Here is a 17,168-nt window from a genome sequence, read left to right on the forward strand (position 1 = left end):
AATGTAAAGTTCCAAGTTTGTAGTAGAAAACGAATTTAAGAGTTCCCGTGTTATCCAAAATGGTATCGGTCATTTCCCTGGAATAATTTATTTCTGTCAGACAGGATGCTTTTGGAATGCCTAGAAGGAGCAACACAGACATCTCTCCAGGAGCAGGGGCTCTGGAGGTCTACCTGTCATCGGGCTCGTTTACACAATGGAAGGAAGGTCAGAGAACAGTCTTTCTGGCGGGAAGTTCTCTTGGAATCAGAACGAGGGGGCGAGTGTGCCTGTTCAGAGAAGGTGCCCCATGACTGGGTGGTTACTGAGGGGGTAAAATGTTTGTATCTAGAAGGTGGATCCCAAACACCTCATTTCAGGCTTCTGGGCCCTGTCCAATCTCTGCTGAAATTGTCTTTGTTGTACTAGACGTCAAGGGCATTTAAAAGCTTGAGAAAGTGTTCTCCATGCAGTAGAACTTGGACTGTTTAGAATATCATAGAATTGACTCCGGATGTCAGAATTTATTTGAAATTTTACAAGGATTATATTTTACAAATGTGGTGTGTATCATTGCCTCTCTGAAGCGACGAGTATATGGTCAACACGATTTACCCTTCCTTGACCACAGTGCGCGGTAATTAACATGTACTGAGCTCGACGGTGCCAGACACTGTCCCCAGGCACTTAGTTTGCTGTTGGTGGGAAACAGACAAGTGAATCTAAAATGAACATCAGACCAGTAGTTGCTAAAGTAAAAGTGAGCACAGGGTGTGGGGGAGGGAGGCAAGGGAGGGTTTTCCCGACTTCTGCTGAAGCGGAAGGGCTCGCTTCCACCCTGAAGGGGCCAGAGAGCTCTTTCCATGCCTGCTACAGCTAGCATAAGGGATTGAGTTAGTAACGAAGCCTGCCGCTGTAAGTGCACCCATGCACACCGGGGTGTGGCGGGTGCCCAGCCCCAGTGTCACTCACGGGTTACTCTCCACCAGTAGCTGTGATGAGCGTCCACGTCACTGGTTGTCAATCTTGCCTGCTTGCTGTGGACTGGGCACTTGGTTAGGTCAGAAGCCTGGAGAGGAAACAACTCCCTGAATCCCTCAGGTTATCAGGAGGGGTCAGGACCCCAGGCCTGGTCTGGCTCATCCCTGAGTGCTCCCTCCCTGAGCACAGGGCGGAGGTTTGCTTGCTTGCTGCTTGGTTTTCAGGGGAGTACCGCTTTGGGATTTGTGTTGTTAAAACAAGAGCTCTGGAAGTCATGGAGTTGAGTGGCTTCAGGAGAGACGAAGGGAAAAGACAGAGTGGACACCGGTGAGGACACAAACTCAAGACTTGGGCTGGGGCCTGCTCGTCCCTGAAAACTGTGGTGCTTTGGGGCTGTTGGAAATTGGCTGCCTTTCTACGAAACAAGGGGGCGGATGAAAGGCTGCGCTGCTGTCGCCCCTCGGGAGCGTTGCCTTCCGTCAGCTCGCAGGGAGTGCTGACCTGTCCCCGGGGCTGTGTGCTCCTGACACCTTGGCAGGGGTGGGGGGCGGGGGGGGGGACGACAGACATGTGTGACCGCTGCTGGCCCTGTGATGGGCTTTGGGGACTGGTTCCCAAACCCAGCTGTTCCTTAGGATCACTGACTGAGGTTGTTCGAAAGGGGACGGCCCCACCCCCGCCCCTGCCCCCAATCCCCTCTTCAGAGATTCTGGTCCAACAGGTGCAGAACATGCTGCCTCCAAGCTTCTGATGCAGGCCTGCACACGCCGTGAAAGCCAAATGATGTCGTGGTGGCTTTTCCTGCAAGGGACTCACTTGCACAGGCTTTTCTTGCTGTTACGTATTTGTGAACATTTCCAGTTCCAAAATAACAATGGGAAAAAAAAAACCCTGAGATTATTTAAATTTTTTTCTGGTTTTTTTAAAAAATAATTTCCCTCTTTTTGTTTCTGTAGGACACTAAATTGTGGATAATAATGGAATACCTTGGTGGAGGCTCCGCACTAGATCTTGTAAGTATCCCCCCCACCCCAATGCCTAAATACGCATCAAAGTTCTCAGTAAATCTTGGTTGTAAGGGTAATTCTGTTTTTATCCACTTGTGTTTCCCTCTTCAGTTGCATGAAAAGGAACAAAATATTCCTTATAATATCTGTTTCTGTTTCTAATAATATTACTGAAAATTATAGTCCCCCCCCCCTTTTTTTTAAGATTTGAGAGAGAAACCATGCGTGAGTTGGGGGAGGGCAGAGGGAGAGAATCTCCAGCAGACTCCCTGCTGCGTGCAGAGCCCTACAGGGGGCTGGATCCCACGACCCTGCGATCATGACCTGAGCCAAAAGCCAATCAGGACGCTCAACTGACTGAGCCCCCCAGGTGCCGCTAGTTCTACTTTTGAAACCAGTTTTGCTGTTTCCTGGGAAGCCAGTGAATTTGTTCATACAAGCCGTGAAGGATTTTGCCTGTCATTGTCTTACTTAAGAACAGTTTGGTAGCTTGTCTTCCAAACTGGTTTTAACTTTTGTGGAACTGAGATCCCATTATTGTTTCTCATTTCAGATAGTGGCTTGGCTTCCAAAATATGCATGTAACGTAACTAATTAGAATCAGGACTTTTAAAACTTGCTTGATTTCAGGAGTAAGACGGGCAGGCGATGTGTGATGGCAGGACGGTGTCACCTGTCGGAGCCGTGGTCAGGCCAGGCGCAGGTGCGCTTCTGTTTCTCTTCCTGCTGGCGCTTGCGGCGCGTTGACGGTGGAGCTGGGCCCACCCCGGGGTCTTGTCTCCTACCTGGCCTGGGCCTGCCGTGCCAGTCCATGTGTGAGCTAGTGGAAGCGAGTGAGGGGCTGACCTCAGAGGCCATAGTCTGCAGCTTGCTGCTCTTGGTAAAATGTGGCCACATGTTGGCTTCCGGCCAGATGCTTACAAATAACCAGTGAATCATAAGCATTGCTTAAGTTGTCCTAGAAGCACAGTATATGCAGAAGAAAGTTTTAAAAACTCACACTGTTGTTTAGCAGTTGACATCTTGTCCCCATGGTGGTTAAACAGTGAAATCAGTGTACTCAGCCCTCTTCCCACCTATCCTGGTAGGGCTGGCTTTGGGGTGAGTGGTAGTTTCTGGGACAGGCCTCGTCTGTCACTTTCGTGTTAGAATGGCCCGGCAGACCATTGTCAGGATGATGGGCCTGCAGTTTTCACTGTTCCTCAGAGTGGTTCCTAGAAGCAGCCCATGTGTTTTAGTGGTTGTAGTCTTAACACAGATTTTATCCACTAAGGAAAGAAGTGTCCTTTGGTTAAAAGGAGATTCCTTTCTCACAGTGGGAGTAGCAGTTAGTAGTTTTTTGGGGGGGAAGGTAAACCTCTAAAACCTTACGTATCTCTGAAAGTATTACGTACCCAATTTTAAAATAGCACATAATGTTATAAACCATAAAAGCAATTAGTCAAAGTAGTGTTCAAAAGGAAATTTCAAGAAAAAATTTAATACAGTATTAACAATTGTATTAAAACGAGAAGAGCAACAGAACAGCTGGATAAATTTTGTGACTTGCTTTCCATCTTTTCCATAAATATACACATGACACAAAGAGCTTTTCATTTTTGACTGTTTTGGGAAATGCTACAGGAATGTAGAAAATAATCTGATTTTGGGTAATTAGATTTACTGTCATCCTGAGTGCATCTCCCTGTGGCACACATGAAGTTGTTTGCCGGGACGCTCTCCTCCAACACTGAGCCCTTCAGAGAAGAAGCTGTAGTCTCTCAGTGCTCTGGTTTATTCATTCTTAATGCCACAGTAATTTATTTAGTGGCAACTGTCGTTGGAGCTTTGAAGTCTGTGAAATTTTAGACATTACAATTGGAAGGAGGTATAGAACTCTCCACTTAAAAAAAAAAAAAAAATCTTGTATCAGTTCGAGCAAACTGCCATCCACCGTCCACATTAATGGCTCTGCTGATAAGAGCCAGGCATCCTTCTTTGGACATCCCTAATCATCTCATTTTAATTGAGGAGCAGACGGAGGCGCTCAGAGGTTGGGTGTCCCAGCTAGCAAGTAGAGCTGGACTTTGGACCTCGTTGTGCCCAGCTGCAAAGCCGACGGCCTTCCGTGGCCCCACGCTGTCCTTCCCGTCCCTCTGACTTTTGACTTCGTTGTATCTTATGTCCCCTTGCTGTTGGCCTGTCCCCAACCTGCAAAGATGAGGACGCATTTAATAATAGGAGACAAGAATTACTTTTTGAATGTTGAAAACTATTAGGATTGTTTTGCGAGAGTCTATTACTTACAAAAGATTTTAAGAATGAGGATATTGTTGCATGTAACAATTTGTGTAACCATGTAATTGAATATATGGATTTGGGGCATTTTTCTGAAAAATTAACCTTGCTTTTATTAAATATCTCTCTGGTAAGACGCATAGTGCTAATGATGTGTATGTGTGACTTTGGAGGAGCCCCACATGTCAGGGCCCATGGAGGGAAAGGTGGCCAGGGGTGCCTTGTTCAAGGAGAGGGCCATGCCGCCCCCTTGAGCATGTCAGTCTTGCTGGCCCTTTCTTCATCTTTTCCTCTCTAGGTTCATCGTTTCTCTTCATGTACTCAGTCACTGACACAGGTTGGACTACCGTGGCAAATTACTGTGGACTGGGGGCTTAACCAACAAACACTTACTTCTCACAGTCCTGGAGCCTGGGAAGTCCAAGGTCAAGGCACGGGCAGATCTGGTGTCTTGTGAGGCTCGCTTCCTGTAGGTGGCGTCTTGTATCCTTGCATGAGGGAGAGCAGAGAGCCCCAGAGCGAGCGCCCTGGCCTCTCCTTGATACGGGCACTAACCCTGTTCGTGAGAACTCCACACACACGATCTGATCACCATCCGGAGGCTGCACCTCCTAAAACCATCGCATTGGGTGGTAGGTTTTCAACATTGGCATTTTCAGTGGTGGGGTCGGCACAGCAGTTCAGTCCCGAACAGAATGAAACCTGTCTAAAGTTCCAGTCTGTTCAGAGGTAGTCGGCTGTCTCTGTAAGCCCTCCGCATTCTTGGCCATAAGCATGTTGAAGTATGGTGTGCAGATTTTGTTTTTTGCTTTTTCACTCTGCATTATGGTTATCAGGTCTTTTTACTTAGGCTCTTAGACAGTGGTCGAATTCCTCACATTGAATCTTAAGGACACCGTGGCCTGGGACAGGAAGATGGCCACCCTCCTTCGGCTGACGTTGCCTTTTGGCCATGTCTGGTAGTTAATTTGGGGGGGCTTGCTTTTCATTCTGGAATCGAGGTTCCACATGGAGGCCGGCTCCAGGTGGGGATGGGAGACAAAGATAGAATTGCCTGGATTTTCTCTGGTGGGAAGCGGGGTGTGGTGGTTGCAGGCAGTAGGGAGCGGTCTGGGCGTGAGAGTGCCTTCTCAGGCCTCTGCCGCCGAGCCCTTTCAGGTAGCAGCGGTGTCCGGGTCGGAGCTCAGGAGAACCGCAAGCCTGATCCCCTCTTGCTGTTTTATACATTTGGAGGTGGCCCAAGAGAGGAAAGTGACTTTGCTACAGGGTGAAGATGGTTGGCTTCCAGACCAGCTCGAGAATCCTAGTCTGCAGCATGGCATATAGGTAAATCTTGGGCTCCGAGGATAAGACAGATCGAAGGACACAACTGAAAGGCTTCATTAACTTCATCTGTGGAATTCACATAGGTTTGCTTTTTGTGACTCACCGAGGGGCTGTCCCACGCGTGGACTTCTCGGTCCTGTTGTCCGGGCATGAGCCTGTCTCTCTCTGGAGGAAGATAGACTAATGCTGTTGCAGGGTGTGTCCCTTGGAGCTTTCTCTTCCTCTTTCCTGGTGTTGCATCCTTTTTGACTTAAAAAAAAAAAAAAATGCAATCGATACCTTTAATCTACCATGTGAGCAGCAAAAGATGGGATCTGGTGTGAAGAATAGTATTAGACATTATACAGCTTAGTTTTTTTTTGTTTGTTTTTTTAATTTCTACACCCAACATGGGGTTTGAACCCACAACCCCAAGATCAAGAGTCACATGCTCTTGCGACTGAGCCAGCCAGGCACCCCTAGTATAGCTGAGTTATTAAGAGCCACGAATGTTAGAGTAAAATAGGCATATATTTTATTTTGAATGCATACATGTGAGTGTGCTTGATCTTTTGGTTTTTTGTTTTTGTTTTTGTTTTTGTTTTAGTTTGAAAGATAATACATTGAAATAAAATGTTCCTAGGATCCCCATGGAAGCCCTAGCAGGCGCTGTGAGGAAACGCTGGGTTCTGGTGTGAAAACCACGTGTGTAAATAATTTCTCAAGTTCTCTCTGCTTCCAGGGTGCCCTGACTTAGGAATGTAATAGGTATCGTGCAGTTGAAGACTCGGTAACTTAAAACGTGATAGATTTCAGGTGAATTCATTTTTCATTCAGAAAATATTTGTTGTGTGTCTGCGACGTGTCAGGCGCTGTTCCAGCCACTGGAAGTTTCTGCAGTGAACAAGGCAGAAGGAAATCCCCCTGGCATGGAGCCATATTCTGCTGAGAGAAGAGAGTCCATTAAACTGTGTGTCAGAGAGTGCTAGAAGGAGAAGAAAGCCAACTGGGGTGGATTGGGAGGCTCGCAGTGCAGCAGCAGACAGCCAGAGTCGGAAAGATCTGTAGGGACTAGCTCAGTCCGTTCTGCAGGAGAGCGTCAGGGATGGCCTTGGAATCTCGCTAAGAAGGAACCGTGCGCCCTGAAGCAGTCAACTCGATCAGGCGGAGGTGTCTGACAGACTTCAAAATGAATATGCAACGTGATTTAAAGCAGTGAGATGGCCTGTTGATTAATATTAGGCCATGCTGCAATTGTAGTGGCCCCCACTGTCTCGGTGGACCCTGGAACAAAGACTTCTGCAAAGTCTTTCCCTGCTGCTTTCTTTACTTGGGCAGGGGCGCGTCCTTTCAGTCCTTTCAATATGTTTTAATTGTTCAGGCAAAATGTCTCTTCTGGACTGAAGGAGTTTTTAGGTTTTAATCTTGACCATGTAACATGTGCCTTTGTTCTATCATCTCAGACTACTTCTAAGATGATCATTTAAGGGGCGCCTGGGTGACTCAGTCGGTTAAGCATCTGCCTTTGGCTCGGGTCATGATCTCAGGGTCCTGGGATCGAGTCCTGCATTGGGCTCCCTGCTCAGCGGGGAGCCTGCTTCTCCCTCTCCCTCTGCCCCTCCCCCAGCTCATGCTCTCTCTGTCTCTCTCTCTCTCTCTCTCTCAAGTAAGATCTTTTTTAAAAATTAATATGACCATTTAAGTAACACTAATCATTCTTTTCTTATTAGTTAGAACCTGGCCCTTTAGACGAAACTCAGATCGCTACCATATTAAGAGAAATACTGAAAGGACTTGATTATTTGCATTCAGAGAAGAAGATTCATAGAGATATTAAAGGTAAGAAAACCTCTTGCTCGTATTGCTCTGAAGTCCTAAGGCTTCATTGTTCTTGGGAACGTGCAGTGGAATTTAGCTGGTACGTCTCTCCTCGAGGGAGGTTCTCCTGCGTGTGTTTGGAGAGATCCTTCAACATGCCTCGGGTTGGGGGTGGCTTTCAGGGGGATCTCCCCAAAAGCGTACCTTTGGTGCCTGCTTTTGGTGAGCATGTGATCTCCTGGCGAGAGCAGGACGCGCGTGCTCCCGGAGCGAGAACGGGTGGAGCCACACCGCGAATAACGTCAGGAGGCGTCTTGGGTTTTATTTCACAGCTGCCAATGTTCTGCTCTCTGAGCACGGCGAGGTGAAGCTGGCTGATTTCGGGGTGGCGGGCCAGCTGACGGATACCCAGATAAAAAGGAATACCTTCGTGGGCACCCCTTTCTGGATGGCGCCCGAGGTCATTAAACAGTCAGCCTACGACTCAAAGGTAAGGCCCGGCTCTTCATGTCCGCTGGCTCTAGGGCCTTGTCCTCTTTTGCTTCAGCCTTACAGCTTTTCCAGTGCAGCCAGGCGAGTTCCTTGAAGTAGGACATAACGGTAGTTCTCTCAGACCTTGGTTAAAAACGGGCTTCAGCTCTCCCTGCTGCATCATTTAATGTCCTTTATCTATCCAGCCCACAGTTGATGAGGTTTGTAGCTTAAACACTGTGTGCCTGATGGCGGTGGGCAACACTGGGAAGGAGCACGTTGGGAGGTGGGTGTGGAGGAACAGAGGACCACGTGGCCAGACAGGAACGGGTTCGGGCCTGCCGAGACGTCTGGGTGGGGGCCCGTGGGCACGTGGGTCCGCAGAGAGGTTGTGGGAGGTTGTCCCGGGTAGAGGTGGTGCTCGGAGCCTGAGCGGTGTGGATGACGCCAGGGGACCCTGGGCAGAAGTCTGAGCAATATTTCGGGGACAGGCAGAGAAAGGGGGTCCCACAAAAGAAATGAAGAGTCCACAAAAATACAAGACCAGAATCTGGAAAGAATATGCTTTTATTGATTGCTACAGATTGTTCCTCTCGTTATTTTTAAATCTCAGGGTCGTTATTCTGAGAGGCTCCTTCCCAACATGAGGCAAACCATAATTCCTCTCTTCTAGCCTTTTTACCTGTCATACATTGTACTCTCCCAGTTTTTCCTGGGTTCTGTTTTCCCCGGTGCCTTCACCTTTTTTCGTCTTTGTCTTCATCTTCATTTTTTTTTTTTAAGATTTATTTATTTTAAAGATTTTATTTATCTGAGAGAGAGAGAAGATAGTGACAGCGCACAGGTGGGGAGGAGAGGGAGAAGCAGACTCCCTGCCGAGCAGGGACATGGGGCTCCATCCCAGGACCCCGGGATCATGACCTGAGCTGAAGGCAGACGCTTAACTGACTGAGCCACCCAGGCGCCCCTGATTTATTTATTTATTATTTACTTACTTATTTAGAGAGAGCGCACAGCACACTCACGCACTCAGGGACGGGGGGCGGGGAGAGGGAGAGAGAATCCTCAAGCAGACTTCCCGCTGAGCATGGAGCCCAGCATGGGGCTCGGTCTCATGACCCTGAGATCATGACCTGAGCCGAAACCAAGAGTCGGACACTCAACCAAGTGAGCCACCCAGGCGCCCCTTCAGCTTCTTAAACTAATTAGTATTAGACTAAAAAACCTAAGGACCCTGCCTCAGGGATCTCTGATTTAACTCCCCTCTCCCTGCAGACTGCGCGTCCTCAGATTGTACCCAGAATAGTCTTCACACGGTCCACAGAGAATTGGCTCTTCTGAAGCAGCAGTTTCTAGGCAAACAAATATTTAACTCACATACGTATACAGGCCAGGCGTTGTTTCCTCTTTTTAAAGGGAAATCTTCTCCATCTGCAGCAGACTTCCCACCTTGTTACGCACAGCACCCGGAGCACAGAGTAGCCTTGCCTCCCGCCCGCAGGGCACCGTTGTGGGCGTGCAGCTGTTGAGCGATCCCATGTGGTACCAGAGTCGCAGGCGTCCCTGGGCTAGCCTGGCAGAGACGGACCTGGCGCTCTCACTTTTGAGTTGTCGTGGCGGCCGTGACTGCCCTCGTCCTCCCCATGGCCTTGGTGGCCGTGGCCCGAAGGTGACTGTTGAGTCCTCAGCCCCCAGTGTGATAGAGCTGTGTAGTCTTCATTTGCTTGTTGCTTGTTAGCGTGCTGCCCTGTGTGAGGGGTCACCTCCAGAACAATCTCTGCAGCCACTTCTGTTGGGGTGCTGTCATTTTAGGACTTGACAGGAGCTTTTGTGTTCAGTCCTTTCTCTTTATTTTAGGCTGAGGCCCGTTTATCAGAGTTTGTAGATCGAGATTTTGGTAGGCACTAGAATCTACATTTCTGAACTCCTCTGATGACCTTGCACTGATTACTCTCTTCTCTTTCTAGTAAATGAGCTGCTCAACCACGGTGCTTGTGAATCCGGATTCAGATCTTCTATTTTCAGGATTAAACGGCTCACTTGACCGTCCCCTTCCCGTCTCTCTTCCTCCTTCGGGGCCACTCTGGACGTTTGCCCAAGATGTGACCTCTAGCAGGGGAGATTTTCCTGCATCATAAGGCTTGGCCACCTTTTTCCCTGGAGTTTTTGTCAAGATCAGAACACTCGAATCCTATTAGTAGGTGTTGCGGTGTTTTTCTAGGTAGATTTAAAGGCGCTGTCTTCAGCTTAGGGGGTGCACACATGGTCGGGGAGCATGAAAAGGTATGCCACTCTTCTCGCTGACCTTTAACTATACCTTTTACTCTGGCCTATGTCAAAAGCTAAATCTTTCATTTGCCTGCGTCACATTCAGCACCTCTCAACTGGAAATCATGTGCAAAAATTATGTTGATGTGAAGTTTGCTTCCCAGATTTGTTGACCCAGGAGGTGTGGAAAGTGCAGATAAGGCTGATGTCTAGTCTGAGTCTGGGGCCTTGGGGATGAAGTGACATTAGTTCCCTCCCATTAGGTGTGGCTCTGGGCTAGCAGCTTTTATCACAAAGGGGCTTTTTCTGCGTTTGTTCTGTGGATATCCTTCTAGAGACTGCCTCCCTTCTCAGAGGCTTGCCTGGCAGGGCCGTAGGTGCTCTTGGAGGGGGGCATTGTAGTTACTGTGGTCTCCTGATACACAAACGTATTTGGTTTCTTTCCAGTTGCCCTTTCCATTCTTTTCCTTAAGTGTCCATCCCGACGTTTGCCCCATTAGTCTGTGGCAGGATTCTGTTACCATTGTTAGGACCCCTTGCTCCCATCATACTCATTTTTGGTATACTCACTGATTTTCAAAGGAAGGTCAGGTTGGGATAAGGCTAGAATGCACCTGCCTCACTAGCATCCTCATCTTACTGACCAAAGGGAATGTAAGCCTTAGTTTTATGTACGTCTAGAACCTTGTTGAATGTAATGACCTCTTAAAGCAGTGTCTTTGACCCCTTGTCGTTTGTCTAGACTCCTTAGGTGTCCTGAAGTGTTTGTACATAAAGGGCATCTTATGTTGGTTGGTTTCAGTTCTTAATCTAAACACAGCATTACTAGATCATGATTGTCCATATGTCTTAAGAGCCTTCATTATTGCTATTATTTTTAAGGTGAAGCAGGATAGCTTGGTTTATTTTAAGAAGTCTTGAGACTTTGAAGATGGTGCCACGGGAGATAACTGCTCGCCCACAAGGGAGCGTTTGCTTTCCACGCCTGAGCAGGGTCTTGGCTGAAGAATGTTAATCTTTCCCCCCTCCCTCTTCATTCTTTGCAAGGTTATTATGTGGTGTGTTAGCAAATGGATTGGAATTGTCCCTGTTCGGTGTCTCTTTCTCTGTATTCATTCATTTGGTTATTGCTGTAGTTGTGCCCGATGCTCAGGAATTTACATCTTCAGTGAGTGATGGCAGTACTGGGTGGCTCTAGCAGGGAGCGGGGAGGGCAGGGGAGCTGAGTGTGGAATGTCAGAGCGAGCTGGGGAAGGCTGCACAGACATAGGGCTTTGCAGTTTGCGGCCCCTCCAAGATGAGGGAGGGATGGATGTTCAGACCCCAGCCTGGTATGGGAATGCAGTGACATTTGTATTTGGATTGTAGATTGTGGTGAAGAACGTGGAAGGAGATGAGGCCAGAGAAATTGACTTGCCTGGTAACTGAAATACCCCGTAGACACTGAGAAGCCAGTGTCAGTGTTCTCTTGTAAATAACTTCTTTCCCTTTTTTGGTCTCAAAAGCCGTACATACTCTTTAATCTGGAAAATGCTGGAAAAAAGGAGATAAAAAAAGAAAAACATCTGTAGACCTACCACCCCAGCACAGGCTAAGTGTTTTGGTGTCCAGTCATCTCTGAAGTAACTGTTTGCAGTCTAAACCATGGTGAAAAATGGAAATAGGTGATATGTTGATGGAAAAAAATGAGATTGTTAAAGGTAAATGAAGACCGGCAGTATTAGCCTGCCAGTTTTTGGAATCTGTGTGGTTGGCCTGTCCATGGCAGCCTGTGACTGGCCTCCCTGTGCCCCGGGCTGAGCCCACTGCCCGACCCCTTCCCCCATCCCCCCTGGCCCCTGCACAGGGTCAGGAATTACCCACAGACCCAGCTGTGAGTGATGAGCCCTGGGGGGTGCGGCAGGATGTGAGTGGGAAAAACATGCAGCTAGGAGATTAACGGTAGGCTTTATTTTAGCACGTAGTAAGGATTGGGGCTTTCTGATCAACCACGTATTGCAGTTTAGTGCCGAAATGATATTTACACCTCTGTGTGCTGCTTATAAACGTGTTTTTCAGTACTGCATTTAATTAAGTAAATAGTTTCCATTTTGAGCCATGTTCTGACTAGATACAACTGATTTGGGATTCTTGTTTCTTTTCTTCCTTCTTTTTAAAGAAAATACTTTCTTTTATTAACCATCTATAACACTTTCATCCAGGTCACTACAGCTTAAAATAGATCACTACCCTTTCCCAGCTATTTAGTAACTAAGAGCAGTGGATAAAATCCATATGCTAGTTCAGAAAAGTTCACATCCCCATCAGTTCAGAACATTTGATTCACCAACCTTAGATTATTTAAGAAAGAAGGATTAGAAATTAAACATCACAAATGGGATTTTTTTAATTTGTCACCATTAAATGTCTGAATTTTAAACAGATTCTTGGATTGGTGGTTCATATCCATTGGCTCATTCAACTTGAGCATGGTCTCCTCCCCAGTAGCTTTTCCAGAATTACCTGCCTTCACCACGAAGCGCCATGAGCTTTCCTAATTCAAAGTTGGGCTTTTTCAGCATTTTTACTTTCCTAACATAGACATCATGGAGTGGATAAGTGGACTGACAAGCCTTTTCTAATGTCTTTTGTGATGCTGTCTGGAATCAATACATTGACCACTTCTTTCAGGTCATTTGTCTGCACATCTTGGGCCATGATTTCTATCATCGTTTTCTGAATTTAGCGGACTTGTTGGTGATGAGCATAAGAGGTCTTCTGAGCCTGATTGTTGCATTTTTTAGCAAAACCAACACAAAATAGACAAGGTAAATAACCATCGGTAGTCTTGACATCGACATGAGCTTCGAGCATGGTCTGCCAAGTTTTTTGACCTTGGAGCACATTTTGTCACGGGTAAGATCCAGGCCATGGAAATTAGGCAGTTTTTGTCTTGAATGTCCTCGGTAATTAGCTTGAATTTTCCAAATTCACCTTCGTCATTCGGCAGATCAGCAAGGCTCACTTCAAAAACACAACCCTTGGGGAATCGGATGTGACTTTGATTCCTTTGAGTTCCCATGAGTAGTGTTTTTCCAGTATTTTTTATGTTGAACAAAGCTGGTGCTTTCACATCATACCAATCTTCCTTAGAAAATGGATTGACCACTTTCGTCTTGGCTCCCTTTTTGCCACCTTTCCTAAGGCACTGGTTCGTCCCAGCCTCCGTGGTGCTGCTTAGGGAGCCAAAAGGCAGGATTCTTGGGTTTTTTTCTCTCCTCCTCCTCTTGGTTAGAGAGCCTGGACTGTGGTTCCTTTTAGAATATTTTCTGCACGTAAATTTTTTATACCACTTACATTGTGTTGTATCTGCAGATTTGTAGCCAGCTTACTTTTACTTAATTAACAGGATATTGCAAGGATCTAGAATGTTGTCTACTAGTAGCAACCCCCTCCCCGAGAAGAGTCCCTGACCATCAGTACCAGAGAACTCCGTGTTGTCGCTTAGGAGCATGCTACTAGAACTGTCCATGTAGGAAACAAAGTGCGGACGTATATCTATAGTAGGGAGAGAGAGGATTATATCTCTAACCTTATATAAGGGCAGGTGCCCTTGAAACTTTTGACTTGGGCTTATATTGAAAACCACTGTTTTCTATCAATATCTAATTTCATGGTTTTCCCAGATGGCATAAAACAGGTCTCTTCTTCTTCCTCAATTTTAATTGCTTTGGAAAATAACTGCCCTTCCCCCGTATAACTTTTATTTTAAAACCTAGACACGTGTTTCCATCTGATGCCATATTTCCTAAGTACAGTAATAAACCCCATTATATCTCTGATTTTCTACCAATGTCATTGAATATGCGGGATTTCAGTAAATGTGTTAGCGCAGCTTCATCATTCTTCTAAGCTTTAGCGGAAGTAATGCTGCGATGGAATATTTTTGGCAGCATATGCCATTTTCTAAATCTAAAATGATTTATTTAGGATAGATTCCTAGAAGAGGAATTTACTGGTTTTAACAAGCTTGGATGTTTTTATGGCTTTTGACATTGCATCCATGAAGTTTTCCACATTAGGCAGCAGGATGTGAGATGTCTCGAGAGGGAGTCTCCAGGCAGGAAGACACTTAGGAGCCCCCCCGAGAAGCCCCAGGGAGAGAGGATAGCTCTCAACTCAGCCACGGGCAGGTGGGACAGGGGGTGACCAGGTGCCGAGAGGCCAGGAGCCACACACCTGGCCCTGGCTGATGTAGGAGGATCCAGAGAGGAACTCAGGAGCTGGTGCGGCACACAGGCTCCTGGCAGGATGGCACGTTTTGCCGTGACGAGGCCGTACTGGCCGACCCTCCCCAGGGGAAGCAGGAGGGCGATGTCTGAGCCTCTCCTCTGAAGACCGTGGCCATGTCTTGGGGGTGGGGCTGGGAAGGCTGCTTCGTGTTTCGGCTGCTGGCCCATACTGGCATGTGGCAGCAGGTGCAGGTCCTTGAAATCTTGGGCCTGTCTGCTGCTTGTCCAGCGGGGGGAGCCTGGTCCGCAGCCCTTGGAGCTCTGAGGGAAATGAGCATATGCACATCTGGAGAGAGGCTGCCAGCAAACACCTCGTGGGCCTGGCTTTCTAATTATGGAGTTTGTAAGTGCTTGTGGGATGCTTGGGGGTCGAGAGGTTGTCCGTCAGGGGTCCGTGGGACTAAGGCCCTGTTGGTGCCCAGCAGCAGGCTCTGCATAGAGCAGTGGTTCTCTGGAAGTCCGGGAAGGCCGGAGCAGGCCGCCGGAAGGGAGGAGAACCTGTTGTGTAAAGAGCCACTGACACACGAGGGCTGCACATTCTCTGTTCCTGTATCCCTCCCTCCCTGTAACCACACCCCTGCTCCCAACCTCCTGCTCCTGCCGAGCATCCCACCTTCCTCCTCTTCGGCACACGGGCTCCGGGATCGGTCACGTTTTTACTGATTCTAAAAGTAATACACACGTAAGCTAAAGCAGAGTCCCAGCTGCCAACGGAAGGAAAATGGGAACAGGACTCCTGATGCTGGTTCTTCTAGTCTGATCCCTTTCGTGCAAAGAATTCAGAACAAGGCTTGCTGACAGACCTGTTTTCCCTGAGAACAGAAGAAACAGTGTGTGGTAGGCACCGACCGCATAGGCTGCCGGGCAGGGAGATGGCAGCGAGCGTCTCTCCCACTCACTAGGGTTGTGAGGCCACAGCAGGTGTTGAAGGTCCGAAAGGTCTGGGTCCCGCCGTGACCTGAACGGTGTCTCAGCCTTTCATTGCTTTGCCGTAGAGTGAATGTGAGGGATCGAGTAGGTTCTGACTTTCGACAGGTTTCCTGTGCACAGTGACCAGAGCAGAAAAGTTGTGTGAGGCGGGCTTCATGTGGATCCTGATTCCAATAAACCGACCGTGACAATATTTTTTTGAAGAGTTGAGAAAGTTTAAGTATTACAACATATTAAATTATTATTAAATTAAAACTTACTGATTTTAGGTCTTGCTAGGTAGTACGAAAACCTTACTGACAAGCTGAGGTGGTTGGGAAAATGTCACGATGTCTTTGACTTACTTTTAAATACACCGTGGCAAAGAATAGACAAAACCCATATGGCAGATTGTTAATGATCATTAACTTCGTGTTAATTCTCTTAATATTCTCCTCTATTAATATTCTGTTACTATTCTCCACTTCTGTGTGTGTTTGAACATTTCTGTAAGAAACCCGTTTTAAGTTCTGGGCACTCTTGTGAGGCACCTTGCTCAACCACCCTGGTATTATTCCCATTTTGCAGATGAGGGAACTAGGCTCACAGGTTAGATAATTTTTTTTTTTTTAAAGATTTTATTTACTTATTTACTTTAGAGCACATGCGAGAGAGCATGGGTCAGGGGAGGGTGGGGGGGAGGGGCTGGATCTCACAACCCCGAGACCACGACCTGGGCTGAAACCAAGAGTTGGACCCCTAACTGACTGAGCCACCTAGGCACCCCGGTGAGATACTTTGTCTAATGTCATAAGACTCTGGTCGTAGAACTGGCATTTAAACCCAAGTCCCTGAGACCAGTGTGCCTGCTCTCAACCTCGCAGCTGGGCTTGTTGTAAGCTGGCTTGATGGGATGAGTCCCAAACACCTCTGTATTCCAGACGTGCCCTCTGTGCTCACTTCTAGTTAACTGTCCCATCGCTCCAGGGATTTAAATTACCGTGGAGGGTGCCTGGGTGGCTCAGATGGTTAAGCGTCTGCCTTCGGCTCAGGTCATGATCCCGGGGTCCTGGGATCGAGTCCCGCATCGGGCTCCCTGCTCCTTGGGAGCCTGCTTCTCCCTCTGCTTCTCTCTCTCTCTCTCTCCCCCCCTCTCTCGCCCTCTCTCTCTCCCTCTGTCTCTCATGAATAAATAAAATCTTTTAAATAAATAAATAAATAAATAAATTACCGTGGAGTGCCTCATACTTCCAGTGGTAAATGGAAGATGAGTAATTTTAAAAGCCGTCTTCAGTGCAGAGCTAGAAGATGTTCTGTATATTAAATTTTCTCCTATATGTTTCCTATTTTGAAATCATACCAAATCCTTATCTTTTTTGTTTTCACTTAAAAATAATTATCTTTTTAAAACCTTAGAAGTACGTGGAGATGTATTTCTTTTTTCTAAGAAGTACATTTATTTGAATTTATTCCTTCTTGGTATCTCTAAAAATGCTTTGTTGTTGCAGGCAGACATCTGGTCCCTGGGCATAACAGCCATCGAGCTTGCAAAAGGGGAGCCCCCTCATTCCGAGCTGCATCCCATGAAGGTTTTATTCCTCATTCCAAAGAACAACCCCCCCACGCTGGAAGGAAACTACAGCAAACCCCTCAAGGAGTTTGTTGAAGCCTGTTTGAATAAGGAGCCAAGCTTTGTGAGTTTCTCGAGCTCGGGGTGGGCGTCTTCTTTCTGTGTGGCCAGACTTGGTCTAGACCCATCTTATTGGAATTTCTTTAGTCACTCTTGCCGTAGTCACCATTGTCTTCAAGATCTCGTTATTTTTTTTTTAAATGGATGCTATTGATTTGAGTTGCAAATTTTTTTTTTTAAGATTTTATTTAT

General features: G+C 47.2%; 1 protein-coding gene across 2 annotated transcripts in view; it reads left to right on the plus strand.

The window, feature by feature from the left end:
• STK24 (serine/threonine kinase 24) overlaps positions 1-17,168 on the plus strand; it is a 110,152-nt gene that overhangs the window by 80,305 nt on the left and 12,679 nt on the right. For both annotated transcript variants that reach the window (XM_027589283.2, XM_027589282.2), the window contains exons 3-6: positions 1,917-1,973; positions 7,280-7,388; positions 7,700-7,857; positions 16,795-16,980. In XM_027589283.2, coding sequence (XP_027445084.1) covers positions 1,917-1,973; positions 7,280-7,388; positions 7,700-7,857; positions 16,795-16,980 — 510 coding nt within the window. The remainder of the gene's footprint in view (positions 1-1,916; positions 1,974-7,279; positions 7,389-7,699; positions 7,858-16,794; positions 16,981-17,168) is intronic.

The sequence above is a fragment of the Zalophus californianus genome, chromosome 3 (genome assembly GCF_009762305.2).
Source record: "Zalophus californianus isolate mZalCal1 chromosome 3, mZalCal1.pri.v2, whole genome shotgun sequence".
Lineage (NCBI taxonomy): Eukaryota > Metazoa > Chordata > Mammalia > Carnivora > Otariidae > Zalophus > Zalophus californianus.